Genomic DNA, 24,083 nt, shown 5'->3' with positions numbered 1-24,083 from the left:
GTGCCCTACTCCTTTGAGCCACAGGCACTGCCCGAAATATTTTTATTTTTAAGCTGACCTGAGTCTTTAATTTATAGAATATGGGTAATGCATACAATATAAAGGAATAAATATGTTAGCGAGATCAATGAAAGTCCAAAAGGAATGTAGTCATATAATATACAGGTAAAATTAAATAAAGTATCAGGGATATTGATAATGAAGTTTCTGAATAGCAGAAGAGATAATAACAAATGACATCTAAAGTTTCATTTAAAATTCAGTAAGTCTTTTTAAAGATTCACTAGTACAGTTAAAGTAACAATTATTTAACATAGTCCTTAAAAATTACCAACAAATAGCCAACTCTGAACTGCTGGAAATTTATGTAACTGTCAAAATACAGCAAATCCTCAGGAATAATCATTCCTATTAAACTATTTAATTTTGTCTTCTAAAGATGACAATACTGTCAACCTTTTTGGCAGCCCTTCCCCAATTAACCTGAACTCTGGTTTTATTTCATAGTTAATAAACTGCTAAATAATGATATATTTTTCTACCTTCTTTTGTTTTTAAAAATAGGATCATTTATTCACAAAGCAGTAAAAGAAACTTAGAACAAACTCTAGGTGTCTTATCTAACGAATTTAAAGAAACTAAGGGGGAAAACAAAGCATATGCTAAAGCCCATACAGAACTATGAAATCAGTTTATTTCTTGCAAAACCTTCTTTTATCCTTAATGATCCCCCAAATAGCTTACCCATTCGAACCACCGGACAACTCTTTTTGCATTCCTGCCGACATTTCTTAGGTTTACACTTGTCATGGTTGACGATAGCAATTCTCGTTAATTTGTCCGCCATATTTGTAATGAAGAATACCCAATTCTTCTATTAAAGAAAAATTAAAAAAATTATGGCAAATTCAGTGCCATTAGTTAAGAGAAATAACTCACATAACAGTTAAAGAGAATATAAATGATCATTATATGGAAATGAATTACCTAAAAAACACCAGAAAATTTAACAGGTAGAAAAAATAGTAACCTAATCTAGTAAGGTTTCAACCACCAAGTTTAATGTACATCCCTTGAACGGAAGATGTATAAAGGGAAGAAAAAAATATCGTTTACCATAGTAAAAAAGAAAATACATAATATACCTAACAAGATATATACATCAAGAAACTTCTAAAACAACACTGAATGACATAAAAGACCTGAATAAAATGACATGCTATCTCAGTTAAAATCAGACATTTCAATCTTCTGTGAATTTATACATTTAATTCAATCTCATGGGGAAAAAATAAACCAGACAAACCAAATCCAAAGTTCTTATGGAAAAAGAAAAGTATCAACAGTCTGAAAAAACTGACAAAGAACAAGGAGGATAAGAAAATATCCACTAGACACATTTTTTAAAAAAAAGACATAAGGCCTCAGTAATTAATACTTTTACCAGCTTATGAATACAGACCAGTAAAACAGAAAGACTAGACATGAAAATACACATAAGATGTTTACTGGCTCCCCTCCCTCAAACTAAGCATTACTTAGTGTCTTCATCATCCCACTGTAACAACACTGCTGATGGAAATGGCAAATAATTATTAAGGTTGTAACCACCATGTTTATCAATTGGACAAAGTAAAAATGGCATGTCTCTGGGAACTTGTGACATAGCCAGATAGATGGATTTCATGCTAACAGCAATTAAATTAAAAGGAGACTAAGTAACTATATTATAAACTGTGCTAGTTTTTAAAGCTTTTATAAGTTAATATATTAAGTGTAATCACTATATAGCATTATGATCAAAGAAAACTTAAAAATCTTTTACCATATTTGGCTTATTGGTTTGGACAATAATTTCCTTTGAATGGCGATTAAAGTAAATAATTCCAAAGTATCTTTTTTCCTTTTCTTTTTTCTTTGAGATAGAATTTCACTCTTTTGCCAGGCTGGAGTATGCAATGGCACAATCACAGCACACAGTAGTCTCAATCTCCTGGGTTCAGAAAATCTTTTCACCTTGACCTCCCAAAGTGCTGAAATTTTAGGCATGTGCCACTGTGCCTTGAGTGTCTTAATATTCCAGGTTATTCCATTACATAATAAAAGAACCTGAAGCCAAGACTATTCCTTTACTATGACATTCTGTTGGCTTTTTCATCCTCAACTCTTGATGTTTTATTTTGGATAGACTGTTCCCCTTGCAGACCTCTTAAGTCTTTCTCACACTTATCAGTATCACTAGGCTTGAAGGGGAATAAGAGAGCTTGCTCTTCAATGCCTATTAAGTGTCTGACTTCCTTCTTACTAAGTCTCACAGTTGCTTTTTATCTCTGACATTTAATTTGACACTTAACTTTATTTCTATTATTAAGGTACATCCTGAGTCTTTCACATGCACATTTTGGCTGCAGGCAGCTCAAAATACCAAGGAAGAGTTCAGGAAGGATGTGGCTAATGAATGCCACAGTACAGCAACAGTTTGAGGAGTTCTGTTTAGGTGATTTTAATCTTCAAAATGAGACATGTGGGTGACCCAAGACCAACATTGATAATGATGAGCTGCAGTGGAAGTGAATCCACTGCAACGTATACACAAATTAGGAGCAAGGTTTGATGTTACTATTCCAAAAATATTGTACCACTTGAAAGAAACCGGTCAGGTAAAGAAGATTGGATAGGTGGCTTCTGCATGAATTAAGTGAGCATCAGAAGAGAAATAGTCTCAAAGCTTGCTTTTCTTTGTTGTCATGACATAAAGGTGAATCATTTTCTACACTGTATTGTTATGTGTGATAAAATGGATTTTTTTCAACAATCACAGTCATTTATTAACCATCAGATCACTTCATTCTATGAGATTTCAGCCATTGGCTGACTTTCACCCTTTCTTTTATAATTTTTGGAGATTTCAATATGCTCACAGATGATCCTTCTATTAAGAGCCTATCTGCTCAGCTCATTAACTCCTCTCTTCCAATATCTTGTCTTCTACATTACCACAGCCACTCATTCGTTTGGTCAAACCCTAGACCTTGGTCCTTACTATAATTGCATTCTATAACCTCAATTTTGAATACTCTGGTTCTCCAAATATCACTCTTCTCTTTTTGGTTCATCTCCTATATTAAACAACCCTTTGATGCACCCCATTCTCCAAACCTACTATCACTATCTCTTGATTCTACATTACCACTGGCCTTGGTAATCATTTCTCTTCTTACCAAGCTAAAATTTCATTGTCAATTATTTACACCCTCATCTACAATCTTGGTTAAATAGATTTAACCATACAGCTGGCACGCATACAGCTGAAAATAAAGAAAATACCAAAGCCTGTGAAATAGTCTCCCTTTAAATTCATCATCCTAAATGCACCCTTAAACTAACCAGCAATCATGCTATATTATTACCTTAGCTAAGTCTATGTATACACCAGAAGACATTCTCCATAGAATATGTGCAAACAATTCTATCTTTAACATCCTTGATTATTCTCTCCACTGACTTATTCCCATCAGCATTCAAGCATTCTATTATCTAACTCCATCATCTCCCATTGCTTTATTTCTCCTTCTTCAAGGCTACTGAAAGAGTTTTGCTGTGTAAAACTATACTATACTCAAGGGTCTCAAGTTTCTCTATTTCTCTCTACACATTCTCTATGGAATCCATTCTAGACACTAGTGCCCACCAGTTCAAATGACTTGCCATGCTATTGCTTTTCTTCACACAGCTAAATCAAACTGTTAATTATCAGACCTTAACTGACTTGACCAATCCAATGTATCTGGGACAAATTATGATTTGTCCTACTAAATACAAACCCTTTCTTAACTTGGTTCTAGGATATAGCACTAATTCCTCCTACCTTCCTGATCACTCCTTATCTCCCAGGCTTCTAAATGTTGAGTGCTCTAAGCACCTGGTCTTCTTTTCCATCTATACTCAGCACCCAAAGTGTTCTATACTGGTCTCATGGCTTAAAATTCCACTTATATATCACAAATTTCCAAATTTCTACCTCCAGTCAAGATATCGCTCCTGAACCCTAAATTTGCTCATCTACCTGCCAATCCAACACCTCCTCTATAAGGTCTAGGAGGCATCTCCCTAACTATGCTCCTGAAATCCTCAGGGAAGTTCACTTTTCTATGCAGTCTCATCCATTCTGTTAAATGGTAATTTGAGTCTTCCATTTGCTCAGGGCAAAATCCTCTAAGCTATCTTTCTTTTCTACTCCATAACAGCAAATCCCATTGAATCTACCTTCGAAACACATTCAGGATCCAACCGCTTTTCCTGACTATATGGTCTAAGTCATCATCATCATGTCTTAACCTGCATTAATCTAACAGCTTCATAAAAGATCTCTTTGTGTCTACTTTGCCTCCTTCTACCCAAATGTCAAAAGTCAATTCTAAATACATTAACTAGAGCAATCCTTTTAAAGTGTAAGCCAGATTGTGTCACTTCTCTACTTAAAATCCTGTAATGGCTTCACTTCTCAGCATGAGGAAAAGCCAAAGTCCTCAATGAGGCATTGACCAGCCTCTGTTAACTTTCTGATCTCATTTCCAACTTTTATAGCTCTTGTTTTTTTGGCTCCAGATATAATGGCTCCTTGTGGTTCCTAGCACATTGCAGGTATGTTCTTGTTTCAGGGTTTTGGCACTTTTTCTTCCTTCTGCCTATAATGCTATTTCTCCTAGAATAAAGCTCACTCATCAAGTCTTTGCTGGCTATTTCTCAGTGAGCCTTCTCTAGCTATACCACCAAAAATATACTCAAGCCTTTTTATCTTTCTTTTCTACTTAGCTCTACTATACCTATATATTTCATATATACATCTGGTATATATGTTCACATTTATCATGTGTGTGCATATATGTATATATACAGTGTATTTTTTCTATACACACACACACACACAGAGTTTTTTTCTTCCTCAAGTAGAATGTCCTTCATCACGAGGGCAGGGATTTTTGTTTGTTCATTCCAGGGGCTGAATCAATGCCTAGCACATAGTAGGAGCTCAAACATTTCTACTGAATGAGAAAATGAATTTAAACAAACTAATTGTCCTACTGATTATAACTTCAGAAATCTTTTAAGTTATCAATATTTCATGGTCCACTATATACTAAAAAAAAAAAAAAAAAATACCAAAAAAAGAGACTAAATGTTCATGTAATAAAGAGTTGTGCTAAAAAACAGGTTTACTTTACTCCTTTAAAAATTGGTCTAGGTCTCGTAAAGATTAGAAGAGAACCAGTCTGAGCAGGGACAAGAGCCTGTCTCTACTAAAAATAGAAAAACTAGCCATGTGTTGTGGTGGGTGCCTGTAGTCCCAGCTACTGGGGAGACTGAGGCAAGAGGATTACTTGAGCCCTAGAGTTCGAGGTTGCTATGAGCTATCATGCCATAGCACTCTACCCAGTGTGACAGAGTAAGATTGTCTCAAAAAAAAAAAAAAAAAGATTAGAAGAGGAAGAAATTTAAATGACTTGAATTTCTATAAAATAGCTATCATTCTGGAAATGATGACTTTCTAAGATTTGAAGATTCTTTAGCAATCTATTAAAAAATAAAACTGTATTCTCCATGCATTCTAATTTAACGAATGCCTTTTTACAAATTACCCAGTAAAAGACTAAATGCATAGGGAATTCCCCTCCATGGGATAAATCTTTTATCATGACATTGCTGAAACTTTATTTCTGTCAAACTGCTAAAACATTTCATCTAATTTTTCAAATTATTTTAGAAACTAAGAGACTGTAAGAGACAATTTTTTTTAAGAGCCAAGGTCTCACTATGTTACCCATGCTGGAGCGCAGTTGCTATTCACAGGTCATAGGGCACCACAGCCTCAAAATCCTGTGCTCAAGTGATTCTCCTGCATAAAGCTCCTGAGTAGCCTTGACTACAGGCACAGAATAAAGAACAAAATCTACCAGAGGTGGTTTAATAAGCTTATTTACATAAAATAGTGATAAACTATAATGTATTTAAGAAAAATGAACATTGATTATTTGTAGAACTATTAACTGTGTAAACACTTTTAATTCAATTTCTCTATTAGTTTCAAGAATTGGAGAAAATGGGTTTCCTACTTTACAAGATAGGCATCGGAAAGCGCTGTGTGGAAGACAGATTCCTGGGAACAACAAAGGATCTAAAGATATTTCAGATATGAAGATAAACTGTTCAAAATGGGTATTCAAACAATGACAGTGCCCCTTTCAGCTTTCCCCTTTCAGCTGAGAGGGGAAAAAAGGAAGTGAGGGATACATGAAAAGCATTTACAGTCTAAAACCAGTATTACTGCAATTGTTTTGCTGTGTAAAACATCTTCAAAAATTGCTGTTAACTAATGATGCTTGATACACAGTATCACATTAAATATTCTAACCTATGCTTATTGTAGGTTATTAGTCTCTTATAAAACTCTTACAAACTGGGAGTGGTGTATAACTCTGATTTCAAAGAGTCTTAATCAAGGCATTGAGAAGGAACTCTATATTCTTTCTTCCCCCTCCCCCCAGCAATTATGCTAAATGCTCTTCCTAAAAACAAAAACAATTTTTTAATAGGAAAAAACAAAGTTTTTAACTTAAACAAAACCCAAAACACCTTTTGATTCCAATACACAGAACAACTTTTGGTTACACCGAGAAAGCACTGTTGTCAGGTGGCAGGTATAACATGAACAGTCTCTGTACATGGGACAAACTACTGCAACATAAATACCATTATTGTTAACTGATTAGTTACTAGTCCTGTGGAAGAGGTTAAAAAAAAAAAAGTTGTTTGGACAGTTGTTCCTCACTGTTATCGTTTTTACCAACCAAAACGGAGAAAATACATTTATGTAGTTCATGGGATATGGGACTTCAGCTTTGGCTCTCATTCATTCCCAAGAAATAACTGAGTGCCTACAATGTAGGAAGCCCTAAAGAGCTAATAAGGTATTCTGAGTAAGGACATCACTCTCGATTTCAAGGTGTTTAAGATATTATAGAAGGAAAAACGATTAAGTCATCAAGGGGCAAAAATGCTGGGTGCTATAAAAGCGTACCAAAAAAGCTACAGGTATTCAACCGGGAAATTACTTGGGAATAACCACAGTCACAGCTAAGCACACGTTGCGCTACTACGAGAAAAGCAGAGCGCCGTTTGGCCATCATTTCTATAAAGCCTGGGAGTGGACAGGGAGTATTCGACTTCATGGCGGCAAGATGCCATGACTCATTCCACAATCACCAAAAGGTGGAAGAAAAACCCGAATTCCCACAACCAAATATGCACATGTTACAATATATCCACTTTACTATTCCAAGGGGCGTGGGGGGACTAGAGGGTGCCGTAAGATCTGAAGGTGCCTTCCTCTCCATAAGGTTTAGCTTCAGGGTGGGAGCAGGGTAAAGGGGGAGTGGATAGGAGGCATCTAGGTCCATTCTCGTAGCCCCTGGCGAGGGTGGTGGTCAACCTTGGCCGAGAGCCGGGTCTGCTGGAGGGGAGGCGCGAGGCGTCCCGGAGCTCTCGGGGTCACCCGCGCTCCGGCGGCTCCAGCTGTCCCGCCGGAGCCGGCTGCCACGCGCCGCTGTCTCCGCCGCCGCCACCTGAGGCCTATCCAAAGGGTCTCGGAGAATGTCCCTACGGTTTTTCCAACGTGGCAAATGGCAGCTAACGTCCAAACGCTTCCGGGACAGTCACGTACCTGGAGAAAACGATCCCCTTGCGGAGGGGAGCGCAGACGCCAAATCAGCTCCTGCCTTCACTTCTCAACCACACAGCGTGTTCTTACGGCCACCGGCCAAAATGGCGGTGCCCAGCTGCCGCCTCGCGCTAGCCATAAGGACCCAGTGCGCGCGCGCGACCGAGTGCGCGAGGCGGAGCCCAGAAGGCAAGCAGGGCGGGATGACACTGTCTGACGTCATTGTGCTGCGACCCAATTCTTCGTAGTTGGGAAGCTGGGTAGTCCTTAGAAGCCTAGTGGGAGTGGCGCGGAGCTGCGGGAGGTCTCGGGAACCTTGGTAGTGGCGTGCCAGGTCTGGAATCCGTAAGTGTGTGGGCTTTCCCCCGACGTGGAGAACGGTCCTAATGTCGGCAGATGCATTCTTCTCCCAGATCTCGATCTCTGTTTACGCTCACGGTCTACTCAAGGCCTGCGGGTGAGACGTAGAGCCTTAGTCTCTCTGTCACGCCAGATGTAGCAAGGACCTGCTGAGTCTGGCCCTGATACTGCTGGCAGAGGCGCGCTGTCTTTGACCTTAGCTCCCTCTCATCTGTGTGGTCAGTTCCTCAATCGCAGGAACCCGGTCTTCTCCGAGCTCCATGTTTTTATCCTCTTGGTGGCGTCCAGTCCCAAGTCGGGCTGTTGAGTAATTCCCCAACGTGGAGATAGGCCCTCCCTTCTTTCTTTGATTGATTGATTGATTCATTCATTCATTCCTTCCTCCCTCCCTCCCTCTCTTCCTCCCTTCCCTCCGCTCCTTCGCCTCCCTCCCTTCCCCTCCCCTCCTTCGCCTCCCTCCCATCCCTTTTTCCTTGGCATTTAGTTTGCAATGATGGCTACAGGTTTAATAATCTTATTTTAGACCTCAGTTAACTTGCAGACAAGTGGCAAATAGTTTATGACTAAACCTATTAATTTATTCATTAAGTTACTTATTGAGCATTTAAATCTCAGGCCTTTCCGAAGTTTACAGTCCACTGTCTGTCATTATTTAAGAGTATCAAGTGCTTATTAGGGAACAATTTGAGACCTAATGGGAAATGTCAAGAGATGTCATACAGAACAATTGGACCTGTTTTCCAAAAGTATGTGTAATAATAGTACAGTAAGTGTGCTCCCAAGGCCATTTGCATATTGTTCGCTATCCAAGAAGTATTTTTTTTCATGTTTTGATAGACTTAAGAAAAGATGTGGAAGATGAGGGCAACCTTTTTAGAAAATGCCATTTATTCACTTCTAAACCTTAAAGCCATTTTTCTGACTTTATCTGGTATGGTAAGAGCACATGCAAATGGCGCTGTTGACAGCTAGTGGGGAGGTAGAATTCTGCATCATTTAATACATACTTAAAATGAGGATCAGGGCTGAAGTTGTGGCTCACACCTAAATGCCAGTACTTTGGGAAGCTGGGGCAGAGGGATCATTTGAGGCAAGGATTTCAAGATTAGCCACAGCAACGTAGTGACACCTTTTCTTAACAACAAAAGAATTTTTTTTTTTTTTTAATTAGCCCTGTGTTGTGGCATGTAACTGTAGCACCAGATACTAGGGAGGTTGAAGTAGGAAGATTGCTTATACTTAGGATTTGGAGGCTGCAGTGAGTTTCGATTATACCACTGCCCTTTAGCCTGGGTGACAAAGTGAGACCTTGTCTCTAAATAAATAAATAATAAGGACTAATATTTACATATTTCTGGAATAAGAGAATTTCAATCTGACTATTCTAGGGCTAAAAGTCATTTGAATTTTCACTCACAGAAGTATAGTACTGCATAGTATGTTCAAAGCCTAAGATAGTTAAAGGAAATGTTGAAGATAAAAGTGATTCTTGCTTGAGCCCAAGTGTTTGAGGTTACTGTGAGCTATGACACCACTGCACTCTACCGAGGGTAACAAAGTGAAACTCTGTCTCAAAACAAAACAACTTTGCTCTTATGCTCTTTTGAGTAATATACCCACCTGTTTTTCACATCTAGTCATAGTATATTTCAGAAACAAAAACTGAATTTGCAAGATTTTTTAATTATAGTAATAGAGTTATGTTAACTACATTTGAGAAATAAATGATTAATATTGGGATATACGAATGATCCATTTTGCTATTAAATTTTTACTTTTACCTTCTGTAGAAAGATGTGCAGCTCCTGATATAATGTGCATTTTCTTTTTTTCTGCATAGAATATTTAAAAAATGACCACACCAAACAAAACACCTCCTGGTGCGGACCCAAAGCAGTTGGAAAGGACTGGAACAGTACGGGAAATTGGGTCACAAGCTGTTTGGTCACTCTCATCTTGCAAGCCAGGTAAAACAAAATGAAAAAGCTGTCAATAATAGGTACTTACAGTTTTCTTGTATAGCAATTCCCCCTTATCCTGGCCAGTTCCAAGACCTCCAATGGATGCTTGAAAGCAAGGATAGTACTGAACCCTATAAATACTGTTTTTCTCTGTACACATTTTATAAGCATGCTAAAAGATTTACAACAATAACTAATCATAAAATGAGCAATTATAACAATATATTATAATAATAGTTATATAAACATGGTCTCTCTCACTCTCAAATATCTTATTGTACTATACTTATCCTCCTTTTTATGATGTGAGATACCTAGTGCGGTGAAGTGAGGTGGATGATGTAGGCATTGTGACATAGTTTTAGGCTGCTATTGACCTTCTGACAATAATAGTTCAGAAGGAGGAGGAGCATCTGCTTATAAGGTGATACTGGATTACTGGGCCATGACAGTGTCAATTGTTAGATGTCAGGAGCAAATGATGTTAATGACTAATCTACAGATAGTAGATGTCTAGTATGGATATGCTGGACAAAGATGTTTCATGTCCTGGGTGGGACAGAGTGGGATAACAAGAAATTTCGTCACACTACTTGGAAAAGGATGCAATTTAAAACTTACAAATTATTTGTTTCTGGAATTTTCCCTTTAATATTTTTGGATTGAAGTTGACTGAGGTTAACTGAAACAGAAGAAAGCAAAACCACAGAAAGAAACTATGGATAAGGAGGGGCCATTGTACATCAGACTGATTTTAATATTCTTTTTGTTTAGATGATTTATTTTAGTTCTAATGAACTGGATTTTCATTTATGGTATATCTCTATTCACTTATTTTACTAATATCTAATTAGAATTGACTACATATGTCAGAAGGTCTCTTTTTCATTCCTTACCTCTGCTGTGATTTAGTTAGTATTTTTTTTTTTTTGACAATTTCTCTAGATAGGATAAGTGGGTGATTAACATTTTTTTAGTTATTATATGTCCCCAAATAATTTTTATTTTTTACTTTTGATTGGGATAGAATTCTTGGGTGGTCTTTTTCTCTCAAAAATTTGTGAATGCTATTTCACTATCTTCTTTCGCCATGTTATAGGTAAGAATGCCTATGCCTGCCTCTCTATTTTTCTAAGCAACTTATTCTTTCTGGAATAAGAGTTTTCTCTTTATTCTTGAGTTCATGACTTATGCCAGGATGTGTTTATATCTTTTTCTCATCCATCTAATCCATGATTTAATAGGCATTTTCTGTTCGTAGACTAAAGCTCAGAGAAATTTCTTTAGCTTGAGGAACTTTAATTATAATGTTATTGGTTTAGTATTTACTTTCTCTCAGAAACTTTTATTCTTCTGTTTTCTCTCAAGATATCCATGTAATTCTCTCTGTTTGCCTGTCTTTCCAGTTTCTGGGTGGTAGTTTGCCCTTTGCCCTCAATTCTCCGTTGGACCTTAGATGAATTGTTGATTTTCAGTTTGTTCAGCATTTGTTGTGAAGATGAGAGCGACACTTTCCCAACTCTTTATTGTCAGACTGAAAACTAAAAGTTCTTTCTTTTACTTTTAAGGTAATTATATCTTTATTTTGAAGTGAATTTCTTAGAGACACCATATTCTTGGGTCTGGCTTTTTATCTTTTAATTGGGAGTGTTTTGACCATTTATACTTAATGTATCTGTTGATGTAATTAGATGTAAATATACCATCTTGCATTTTTTTAATTCTCTTTATCCTTTTCTTGTTTGTTTTTATTATTTCTTTTTCTGCCTGTTTTTGGATCAATATTTTTTATGGTTCTGTTTAATCTCCATGGTTGGCTTATTAGTTATGCATCCTTTCTGGAAACCTTTAGTGGTTCCTCTTAGGATTACAATATATGTCTTAATTATCATAGTCTACTTTCAAATAATATTAATAGTATAGCATTGTTGGTATAGTGAATGAATCTTTACCGTAGACTTCCAGTTCCTCCCATTCTTTCTGCATTGAGACATTTTATTTTACCCTTTCATATTTTAGACCCCAGAATATATTATTGCTATTTTTTTTTTAAAAAAAGCAATTGCATGTTAGAGTGATTAAAAATAAAGAAAAATACCTTTTATATTTATTTTTTTCATTTCTTTGAATAGACCGGATTTCTTTCTAATATTGCATTCTTTCTCTCTGAATACATTTTTTTTAACTTTTTTTTGTGTTGCAGGTCTGCTAGGATTGGTTATCTGAGAAATCTTCATTTTGCTATTATTGTTATAACATATTTTCCCTGAATGGAACTCTGAGTTAGCAAGTTTTTTCTTTTAATACTTCAAAGATTTCATTCCAGTAAATTCTGACTTGTATAGTTTCTGATGAGATGTGTGCTATAGTTAATGTGGCCTTTTTTTTGGCTGCCTTGTATTTTTTCAGTTTTTTTCAAGATTTTATCTTTGATGTTCAGCAATAGGAAAAACTGTGTGCGTGTGCACATGTTTAATTCTGCTTAGGGGCTCATGAGATTCTTGGGTCTCTGTTTTGATTCCTTACATTAGTTTATGAAAATTCCTGGCCGTTATATATTCAAGTATTCTGTGGACCAGTCCTTTTCTATTGTCCTAGAATCTGGCAATCCAGTTATACATATGCTAGACCATCTAAATTTTGCTAGCATTTGGTATTGTCCCGTAGCTTTTGGTGTTCTGTTTCTCTATTGTTTTTGTCAGTCTTTTTTTTCCCTCTTTGTGTTTCAGTTTGAATATTTTTTTATTGACTTGTCTTCGCCTCTACCTCTTCTTCTTTATTCTTTTACTTTAGTGACTCTATTGATGATTCTGCCTAAGGAACTTTTCATGTCTGGTATAGTTTTTATTTGTATCTTTTCTATTTGACTCTTTTAGAATTTTCATGTCTATTAAAATTTCTGTGTGGTCACACATTTCATCTGTTTTACCCTCTAGTTTCATTAACATGTTAGTCATAGGTATTTCAAGTTCCTGGCTTATAATTTGAACAACTGAGTCATCTCTGAATTTATTTCCGTTGCTTGCTTTGTCTTCTTGGTAATTCTGTTTTTCTTATTTGTGACATGATTTTTTTATTAAATGCTATATATCACATGTAGATTAGTGGGTACTGATAGAAATGGTATTTACATCTTGAAATAGATACTTCTTTTTTACTCTGTCCTTTATTGTGGGGATTAAGTTAGTGAGGAATTGAGCTGAGTTTGGGTTTTGTTTTTGCAATAATTACCTTTATTGCTTCATAGGCTTCAAATTCCTCTAAAGATACTTTGTACCTATGGTGTGACTATTGTGCCAGAGAAGTTTTCTTAGTGTTAATTTTTGACTATCCCTATACACCCATGCTACAGAGGGTTCTCTCGGTGCTCTTGCCCTGTCTCTAGTTGTCGGATGCCGTGTCTTGTTCCTCTGCAATGAGTAATACAGTAGTAACAAGAGGATGAGATACAGAGATTGCTTTCTGTTTTCCTGGTCTAGCTTCATTCTTATACAGTTCTTAAGTGACTTTCTCAGCATTTTGACCTCTCCGACCTATGACAGCCAAACTCTGCCTTGTATCTGTGGCTGGTACTTTGTGGAAGAGGTTTCTACCCCACTTTCAGAGGAAGAACAGCTCTGTTGCTTGCCCCTCTCCCAGGTATACAGAGTTTTGTTCTGTTTTGTAACTCATCTCTCAGCAAGAATGGATCTGTATACTTGTCCTGGGGTCAGCAGGTTTGATGCTTCTCCCCCAGCAGCATAAGTCCCTTGCTCTGTAGACGGGAAGGATTGGAGAAGGAGGGTAGGAGTTTTTGCTTTTCCTTGAGTGGTAGTCAGTTTCCTCTTCTGTGCCTGTTTTCACTGAGGTAGGTTCTTCAGTCTCTTGTCCTTCCCTAGTCTTTATTTGTTTGCACAGCGGGGGCCCTTGGAAAAGAGTCTGAGAGTCAGGGTCCCTGGGGATGTTATAATTTTATGTTAGCCCACACTTGGCCTTTGATGGTTTATTAAAGTTATACTTGATTTCTTCTTATGTGCTTATTTGGTCTCTGTTCCTTTTTCTTGTGTCCTGCCACAGTTGGGACAATCTGTACATCTTTTTTCTCCTAGAAATGGGAGCTGCCCCTTTTTGGAGTTCATGCTATTTGGTTGTTGCATGGCTTTAGGTTCTCATGTTTTCTAGAAAAATTAGGAGTTTGTAGGTTGTCAATCATTTTCTTGTTATTTGGATGGGGCAGTACTTTTTTTCAGTTTTTCAAAAGATTTTCCAGCTTTCTGGGGATTGCTTCAGAACTTCCTAATTTTCTTTATCACATCCAATATTCCTGTAATTGCCTCAAATTAAACATTTTTCATTACTTGACCTAAAAACATAATTGGACTAGTGCCATATTATGTCAGTAATGGGGTATAAATTACTGCCAGTTGACATCTTTTGTGCTATGGAGTTTGAAGAGGGCAACACATAGAAGTCACTGGTTCTCTAAAGATGCCCCGTTTCTCTGACATCTTTTGGGTACAGAAGACAACAATAGTTAATGCTACTGGAAGAATGGTGGGATCACTTAAAATGTATTGAATTTGAAATTAATACATCTTATTTCATGTGATTTTGAACTTTGAATCCATCAGTGAAATATCATCATGGGATTATCACTTTTACATATTAAGAATGACTATCTTTATAAATAGGAAATTACATGAGAAAGTAATGTTATGTGTAAAATCCTTGCTTCTCTAGGGTCAGATATTTTTCAGTTCAAGTCAGCAGAAGGTTGCTGAGTTATATGACAGTGTTAGAGATTAAAAGATAAAAAAAAGACACAATCCTTGCTGTCAAGGAGTTCACAATCTAGTGGAGGAATTATAGCTTCAAACAAATCATTATTATAGATTGTAATAATTGGTAATTGAAGTGTTTACTAAGTGATAGGTTCTATTCTGAGGAGTTTACATGTATACAGTAAACTATCACCTTAGTAAAGATAATTGAAGTTACACTATTATTTTCACCATTTCCCAAATGAGGAGTCTTGAGTCAGAAAGATTAAGTGATTTGGCAAAGATCACTATGCCATGACACTCTTCACTAAGTTTGGGTTTAAAGGAGAACATGGCCCAAAAGATCAGGGAATTCTTCATGGAAATGAAATTTACTCTGCATGATGGAACAAGAGCACAATTTCAGTGAGTAAAGACATAAAAGCAAGGGAATAGTGCAGTCAGACCTATGTATCTGTGGGTTTTGGTTTTGTGGATTCAACTAAGGAATCAAGATATCTGGGAAAAAACACACAAAAAATAACAATACAATAATAAAACACAAAAAACAACACAGTACAACTATTTAGATAGCATTTATATTAGGTACTGTAAGTACTTTAGAGATGATTTAAAGAATATAGGGAGATGTGCATAGGTTTTATGCAAATACTATACCATTTTTTATAAGGAACTTGAGCATCCATGGATTTTGATAACTCTGGGAGTCCTGGTACCAATTCCCTTGGATACCAAGGGATGATTGTATATGCAAAGGTGATCAGCTTAAATAAAACCTGGCTAATTTAAAGAACTGCAAGTAGTTAATAGGACTAGAACATAGGAAAATAACAGGTGAAGCTGGATCATTAGTAAAGTCTTGATTATAAGCACTTCAATAAATAGCTTGTACCTGTGTTACTACGTGAATGCTACCCGCTGAGGAGCCAAGAACTGTCTACACTCTATAGTTAAACTACCCTCTTTGTACTTTTTTCTTTTTCATGGAGTTAATAATTGCTCTGATTTTTTTCATTTGCTTAGTTGTCTAATAAACAACTGCTGATTCTTTCCAAACAAAAATAAAACATAATAAATAGCTTGTACTTTATTGTTAGCTACTACGAGCATTGAAAATGTTTAAGTAGCAGAGTAAAACAATCAGTGTTTATAACGTTTGGAAAGTATGGAGAATGATTTGAAGTGAGACAAGAGTATAAGTAAAAAAAATCAATAAAGAAACATGCCAATACCTCAAATAGGAAGTGATTTAAGGGATAATTTTAGTAAATTTTCAAAATGGTAATACTAGTCTTTTAGAAGTATAAATTTGCTTATCTGCTTCAGGGTGGTAGGTGGCAAATAGATTCGCAAAATTATTTTTGTATCTTTAGAAAATAATGGTTCAATATTTTACTCAGATTAAAGTTGGAATGTATTTGGTAGATTCAGCTTAGTTGAACACACATCACAGAACAGTCCCACAATTCAGCACATTTATTGGTCTCTGCCCAAGAGACTGGAAAAAACTAAAGATAAAATTTGTGTGGTGAGTGCTAATATTGTACTAGGATCTTATTATAGTAATTTATTCATTCCATTTGATAAGCACCAAATTCATATGATATTGATATATATATTAGAGGAAAAATACATACTTATTTTATTCTTAATTATATTTGATATAAAATAAGGAATTCTATGAAGCTGTATTTTATGAACATCTTGTAGGATATATACTAAATTTGATCTTTATCTTTTATGAAGATACTGCTTTTGTGAGTTAATTTTGAGCAGTATAATAGTATGGTATAAGTTCTATTTTTCTAAAAACAGAAGTTAATTCTTAAGTTCATACTATAATTGACAATTATGGCCACTGAGTTAAAGAATTTCTGAGTTGAATAGTGGTATGAGCTTTTCAGAAAATAAAATAGCAATATATTATTAGCAGGTGACTTTGACTGGAAGGCTATTTTAGATTGTGGGACCAAGAAAGGCTAAGATATGAATGTTAAGAAGAATGCAGTGTCCAAAATTTTAGAGAAGGACCTTCCTGACACTGGGAGCCTCTAGTTCAATGGCTCTAAGCTAACTCGTTTGTCCTGTGTAAGGTTCAGAAAGCGGCCAGTATGACTAGAAAGAAGGCCAGTAAGGCTAAGGAAGAGAAACAGCAGAAGATAAGGTTAAAAATATAATTATACATGGACTGGATTATATCAATTCTTGTCTACAAAAAAGAATTTAGATTTTAAGTTCAAAGGGAAACCACTGGAGATGTTAAGCAGGAGAGCACGAAGATCTGATACAGGTTTTTTTTTTTTTTCATTTTTCCAGATAGGGTCTTGTCTGTTTCTCATTGCTAAGGCTGGAAGCGTACTGGTGCATTCAAAGCTCACTGCAACATCAAACTCTTGGGCTCAAGTGATCTTCCTGCCTTAGGTCTTAGGTAGCTAGGAATATAGGCATGTGCACCGTGCCTAGCAATTAAAAAAAACAATTTTTTTTTTTTTTTTTTGTAGAAATGGGGTAGTGCTGTGTTGCCCAACTGGTCTTGAATTACTGATTCAATGACCCTCCTGCCTTGACTTCCCAAAGTCCTGAGATTACAGATGTGAACCATTGGTCTTAGCCTGGTAAAGAATTTTAACAAGATTGCTGTGTTCACTGTGGATAATTGTGGTTGGTAGTAGAGTAAGAGTGGAAACCAGTGGAGGAAAGGCTAGTGATTTGTGTTACAGATAATACTGAGTTAAACTAGGCTAATAGCTGTTGATACGGAAAGAAGTTATAGCTATGGGCTATACTTTTAGAAGTGAAATAATTATGATTTACTGAAGGTAAGGAAAAGTTCAAGAGTGACTTCTAGGTGTGTGGCAGAACTACTTATACTGTGTCCTGAATTAAGAAAGAGTGAGGGGGAGGGAGTAAACAGATTTTGGGTCGAAAGTAAATAATTTAATTTGGATATGTTACGTTGGAGATACCTAATAAGCATTCTAGTGGAGGTGTCTAGTAGGCAATTAACTATAAAAGCTTGAGGTTCTGTAGAAAGCTGTGGTCTGCAGATATAAATTTGAGGGTCATGAATATGTTGATGATATTTAAAGCTAGGGAACTGGATTAACTTATCTAGGGAGGTAATGTATTTAAATAAGAGAATAAAGCTTTGGGGTTCTTAGAGATCTGGCAGAGCAGCAGAAGAGGAGTTAACAAAGGGTACTAAGGAGAAGTAGTTTGGGAGGTTGGTGGAAAACCAGGAGAATGGGAGATCATGGGCAAAAGTCAAAAAAAGATAGTGTTTTAATAAGTTAGTTCACTGTTCATGTCTATATTACAGCAATTAACACCATTTTGTAATTTATCTGCTTAGGTATGTCAGTCAGTGCTGTTCATCAGAACTTACTGCGCTATGCAGTGAGACAACCACTAGCTACATGCAGCTAATGAACACTTGAAGTGTGACTATTGTTACTGAGGAACTGAATTTTTAAGTGCACTTAATTTTACTAAGTTTAAATGTAAAATAGCCATAGCATAGGTCGAGTCCATGAACTCCTCCACAGAAACCATGTTATCTGTGTTTAGGTCTTCAGAAACAAGATGTTTGTTTTAGATATGATAGGCCCCTAGCAAATATGAAAATAGCAGTGTTAATAGATATACTTGAGAAGAAAATGGCTATTTATTCATAAAGGCAATCTAAGGTGGACCATTCAAATGCATCTCATTTATTGGTGTTACATTAGTCAGCTCTTGCTATACTAATGCTGCTTAACAAACAACCCTAGTCTCAGTGTCATATAGCAACAAAATTTCTTTCTTTCTTGGCTATCACTTGGCTTTAGGCTGTAGGTCAGGTTCAGGTATGCTGCATGTTTCCTGGCGTATTCTCTTGGTGGAATGCAGACATTAGAAGGCCAAGCCAGACCTTGCAAGCTGTTAAAAATCTCAGCTCGTGTCAGATTGTATTGGCCAAAAATAAGTCATGATTTAACCACAGTATGACTATTGGTGTGCAGAATCATATTCCTCCCATGGAGGGTAGGAAGACAAGAGTAAATATTTACTAAAAATAACAGTAATCATAGGTGAATTCTGATTTTCTTTTCCTTAGGGCATTTGTTCTTATCTGAGAATGCTTTTGCCTTCCATGGCACATTTGGCAAGATCTGGAGACATTTTTGATTATTGGGACTGCCTGGAAAGGGTAAGAAGTTAAGCGGGTATTTTGCCTGAGATAGAGGCCAGGGATACTGCTAAGTATCTTACAATGTCCAAGGTTGGTTTGCCCCAACCAAAGAATTATTTCGTTCGAGATAATAGAAATGCCAAGGTTGATAAACTCTGCCTTAGAGCAGTAATTCTAACATTGTGGCACCATCAGAATTGCCTAGAGGATTTATTAAAACACACACTCCAAAGGGCTAAGTTCTCAAAGCTTCTGATGTAGTAGATCTAGAATTACTAACAAAACATTAAGAAAGTAAAAGCTGGTAATCATACTTAGTATTCCAGAGGTAAAGATTTAGACTAATATATATCTTTATTTATTGAAGATATTATACCTGCTTAGTTGTACTATTATACTAAGGCTGTATCTTAGAAACAAATTTAAAATGATTAGTCAAGTTATAGGACATCTCTTACTCTAAATAAATTATTTAGTTTCTGTTTAATGTTTATTTTGCTTTTTAAGAACAAATGACATTTTATGTAATTATTCAAGCTCATGTACAAATATAGATGTTAAGTGAAGGAGGACAACAACTAGCCAAATAGCTAGAGTAAAATAAATGAAAAAAAAATCTTTTAATCAATAGAACGTGTAACTATTGCCCTCTTAAGGAATAATCATGTGAGTTAGTTATTTTTTATTAGGGAATTCATGAATTAGTAGTAAAAAGAAAAGGGGATTTAAGACCTATAGCACTTTTATCCTGTACTTTGAAGAACTGAATATTCTAAATTAGCCTTAGTAATACTGCATGAAGAACAGAAACATTGTCTGATAGAACATATTAATTAGATATGAAATATATATGCAAATTGCCTTCTGGAGTTTTAATTTTTCTAGTAACCACATTTAAAAGGGCTAAAAAGCAGAGGAAATGAATTGTAAGAATATATTTTTAATCTAGTATAACTAGACTAGCATTTTTAATTAGATAGCTTACATTTCATACTAAGTCTTCAAAAGCAAGTGTATATATTTTACACTTATTTTACATTTTACATCTCAGTTCGAACTAGCTACGTCCCAAGTGTTGAATAGCAACATGTGGTGGCTACCATAATGGATAGTGCAGATTTAAGAGTTATAAAGTGAGGAATAGTCCAAATTTTACATTTTTATAGAAAACTATGTTTTTGACATTTTCCTGTAACAATCTTAATTTAGAATACCATAACTTGCAACTTGTATTTCCACAATAGCTTTCTTTCTCCCTAGAGCTGAAGAATCTATGTAAAGATTTCAATCTTATAATATGAGCCTATGATTTTTGCCCACCCAAAATTCTTCAATAAATTGGCTTATTTTATTTTATTTTTTTGAGACATAGACTCCAGCTGTTGCTCTGGATAGAGTGCTGTGACGTCACAGCTCACAGCAACCCCCAACACCTGGGCTCAATGATTCTCCTGCCTCTGCCTCCCAAGTAGCTGGGACTTCAGGCACCCGCCACAACGCCAGGCTATTTTTTGGTTGCAGCCGTCATTGTTTGGTGGCCTGGGCTGGATTTGAATCCACCAGCTCAGGTGTATGTGACTGGAGCCTGAGCTGCTTGAGCCCCAGGTGCCGAGCCAAATTGACATATTTTAAAAGATATTAATAATTTATACTCCTTAGCTTACAGCACAAGAATGTGTAAGATCTAGGTTCTTTTAGATGTCTCTGGCTTATTTCCTGCTCCACACCAATGTCTAGCCTTCGTTTCCAGATCGAACTAGTATTTCAGTAAAATGCAATGAATTTTGCTCTGGGAAAACCTCTTTCATACACTAGCATGTACAAGAAAGGTAGAAGATACAAATTTAAGATACAGATCTCAGACTGTGGAGGACATATTTGGGTTACATGGAACAGACAGAGAGCTAATACCTACACGTATAATAGTAAAAAGAGTTATAAATAATTAAAAAATTAAAGTCTATTGAAAATACAGGAGGGTGTGAAAGGCATTTTGTATAAAAATATAAATTATTAATAAAAATGTGAAATATAATTTTTACCTATCAGGCTGGCAGATATTTAAGAAATTGCATTTTAGTGAGAGTCCAAACAGTGCTGTCTAATCAAAGTATGGTGCAAACCACATATGTAATTTAAAATAACCTGGCAACCACGTTAAAAAAGTAAAAAGAGGTGCAATTAATTATTTGTCTCAGTATATTCACAGTATCATTTTAAAATGTAATCTATATAAAAACTTATGAAATATATTTAAACTGTTTTCATATCAAGTCTTTAAAATATAGCATATAAATTTTGGAACATCTCCTTAAAGAAATCAGCAAGAAAAACAATAAGTGCATTAAAAGGTGGGGAAAAGACATGAACAGAAGTTTTTCAAAAGAAGATAGACAAATGGCCAACAAACATATGAAAATGCTCAACATCAATAAGCATGAGGAAAGTGCAAATTAAAACCACAATGAGATATTGCCTTACTCCTGTTAGAATGGGCTTTTAATAAAACATCCAAAAGCAATAGGTTTTGGCATACATGCAAAGAGAAAGGAACACTCACGTTGTCGGTAGGACTGCAAATTAGTACAACCCCTGTGGAAAAACAGTGTGAAGATTTCTCAAGCAACTATAAGTAGACCTACCAATTTGGTCTAGCAATCCCACTACTGAGTATCTACCCGAAGGAAAAAAAAGTTATTTTATTACATTAAAAAGACACCTGTGTTTGAATGGTTATTGCAGCATAATTCACCATTGCAAAGATGTGAAATCAATCAAGTGCCCAATCAGTTCATGCGTGGATTAACAAAATGTGGTATATGTATAGCCATAAAAAAGGATGACTTAATCCTACTTGCAGCAATTAAAAAAGGAAACAGAGACCATTGTCCTAAGCCAGTGGTTCTCAACCTGTGGGTCACAATCTTTTTGTAACAATGAAATACATCCTGCATATCAGATATTTATGTTACGATTCATAACAGTAGCTAAATTACAGTTATGAAGTAGCAATGAAAATAATTTTATGGTTGGGGGTCACCACAACATGAGGAACTGTATTAAAGGGTTGTGGCATTAGGAGTCATTAGGAAAGTTAAGAACCACTGTCCTAAGCGAAGTATCTCAACAAACACCACATGGACTCTCTAATAAACTAAAACTAACCAAAGACTACACAAGTTCACAGAGGGAAGTAAAAGTTATTAGAAATAAAGCAGTGGGGAGGGGGAGAAGAGGAGGGACAAAAATCTACCTAACAGGTACAACAAACACTACTAGGCACGTTTATAGCCCAGACCCAAGGGTTATAGAATATCTCAGTTTTTACATGTCGTGGAGAGGGGACAGATGTTCTCATATATTACCAGTGAAGCATTTTGGAAGAGAATTTGGTAATATTTATCAAATTAAAGATTCAAGTGACCCAAGATTCTATCTTGGAAATCTGTCCTCCAGAAGTAGTAACATGTATTTAAAGATTATAGACAGGTATTTATCGCAGAGTTGTTTGTAATAAAACTTTGGAATAACCTAACTGTCTCATAGGCGTTTGGTTAGATAATTATGCTATTTTCAGATAATGGCATATCTTATAACCTTAAAAAATGTGGAAGCTGTTCATATTAATTGAGTTGTTAAATAGTAGATGATTTGGGGGGTGGGGGTGGGGTGGAGCAAGATGGCTGATTAGAAATAGCTCCTTACTAGCCACTTGTGGTGAGACAGGGAATAACTACTCCAGCTACCTCTGGCTGAGGGAAGTTATCCTGGGACATCACTCCAAGGGCACAATGAAGCAGTGGTGGACTCCAGGAGTCAGAGAGGAGATCTAGAGCTGAGAAAAACTAGAACAGAAGGTGAATGCTTGCATATGGAAGGGGCCAACCAGCTAGCCCTCATGTGGAGGACTGGGGACAGGAAAGTGCTATCTTTGCAGTTTTTTGATTTTGGATTGGACTGCTCACTAGAGCTGCCTTGGAAGTCTTGAATGAGTGAGTGGACTCAAACAGTGTTTAGTGGCCAGGATTGAACACTGAGTGGGATGTATCTTCTGTTGGCTTGGCTTCCTGCAGGGCCCTGCCACTGTGGGAATGTTTTACCAGAGGAACAGTGTGCAGGGTCCTAGTGCATGGTGGGCTGTAGTATACTTGCTGAGCTTGGATGCTAGGGTAAGCTGAGTGGGTACTATACCCCCTGGGAACGCCACTGTGTTGGCAGGGAGCACTGTTTGGCATGCCTCCTAAGGAAGCTGGCAAGACCTTTGGGACCCCAATCCCCTGGGGACTGAGTGCTGACCAGGCAACGGGGCCCTCATTGAGAAGTAGGTCAGGAAGACAGGACCAAATCTCTACAACTAAAAAGTGGCTTCTGGCCTGCATTATACATATAGCAAAAACTGCCTGTGTGTTCCCTGTCTCCTAATACCACAGCACCACCTGATGTCCAGGCAATATATTGCAATACATATACACAATACGTATTTCTGTCATTTTTTGCTCCTTTCCCCAATTTTTTGATAGTGCTTTTTATTTTTTTTGCTTTTTTTGTTGTTGTTTTAGATTTGTTTTTGTTTGGTTGTACTTTAAGTTTTTCATTTTTAGTTTCTTCAATAGCAATGTTTCCTCCATTTTTGTTACATTTTTTCAGCCCCTTTTATTCTTTATTCCTTTTTTTTCTTTCTTTTAGTAGAGATTTTTCTGCTTCTCTCATCTTTCCTACATAAATTTCTCATATAGCAGCTAAGATATCCCTTTTTTCACCCTTATGTAATTATATTTTTAATTTTCCTTATCTATTTTTATTTTATTTTATTTTATTTTTTGAGCACTACTGGTTCATGGCGTTGGTCTGGCTGGTGGGTCACAACATTGCTCTGGCTCAAGAATGTCACAAACTCATGGTCTAGGGTGTTTTTCTAGCTTCTGCCTTGGGAAAGACAGTATTAGTAGGTCCCCACTGTAACATATTGCTGATTTTTTTTCTTGTATGTTTGGTGGAGATGGGGGCTTGCTTTTGCCCAGGTTGTTCTCCTGACTTTGAGGAACCCGCCCAACCTGCCCCCCTCCCAAGGCCTATTGTATTTGCAGGTGTGGCCATAGCACTCTGCTGATCAC

At 36.5% G+C, this 24,083-nt stretch overlaps 2 protein-coding genes across 4 annotated transcripts in view; one reads left to right on the top strand and one right to left on the bottom strand.

Annotated features, from left to right (window-relative positions):
* The window catches only part of ABCE1 (ATP binding cassette subfamily E member 1), a 31,151-nt gene extending 23,282 nt beyond the window's left edge, over positions 1-7,869 (bottom strand). Inside the window, 3 exon segments of the mRNA XM_003790193.3 lie at positions 543-545; positions 653-874; positions 7,721-7,869. Coding sequence (XP_003790241.1) covers positions 543-545; positions 653-847 — 198 coding nt within the window. The 5' untranslated portion in view covers positions 848-874; positions 7,721-7,869.
* Positions 7,870-7,998: 129 nt separating this feature from the next.
* ANAPC10 (anaphase promoting complex subunit 10) overlaps positions 7,999-24,083 on the top strand; it is a 73,438-nt gene continuing 57,353 nt past the window's right edge. For 2 of the 3 annotated variants that reach the window (XM_003790192.3, XM_023513479.1), the window contains exons 1-2: positions 7,999-8,062; positions 9,918-10,044. In XM_003790192.3, the coding sequence (XP_003790240.1) occupies positions 9,930-10,044 (115 nt within the window). In that variant the 5' untranslated portion in view covers positions 7,999-8,062; positions 9,918-9,929. Of the gene's footprint in view, positions 8,063-8,082; positions 8,175-9,917; positions 10,045-24,083 lie in introns of those variants that run through there. The other variant, XM_023513478.1, reaches the window with a different exon arrangement.

Source organism: Otolemur garnettii, unplaced genomic scaffold (assembly GCF_000181295.1).
Source record: "Otolemur garnettii isolate 467f Iridium unplaced genomic scaffold, OtoGar3 scaffold00041, whole genome shotgun sequence".
Lineage (NCBI taxonomy): Eukaryota > Metazoa > Chordata > Mammalia > Primates > Galagidae > Otolemur > Otolemur garnettii.
This window is presented reverse-complemented; position numbering and strand designations above follow the sequence as displayed.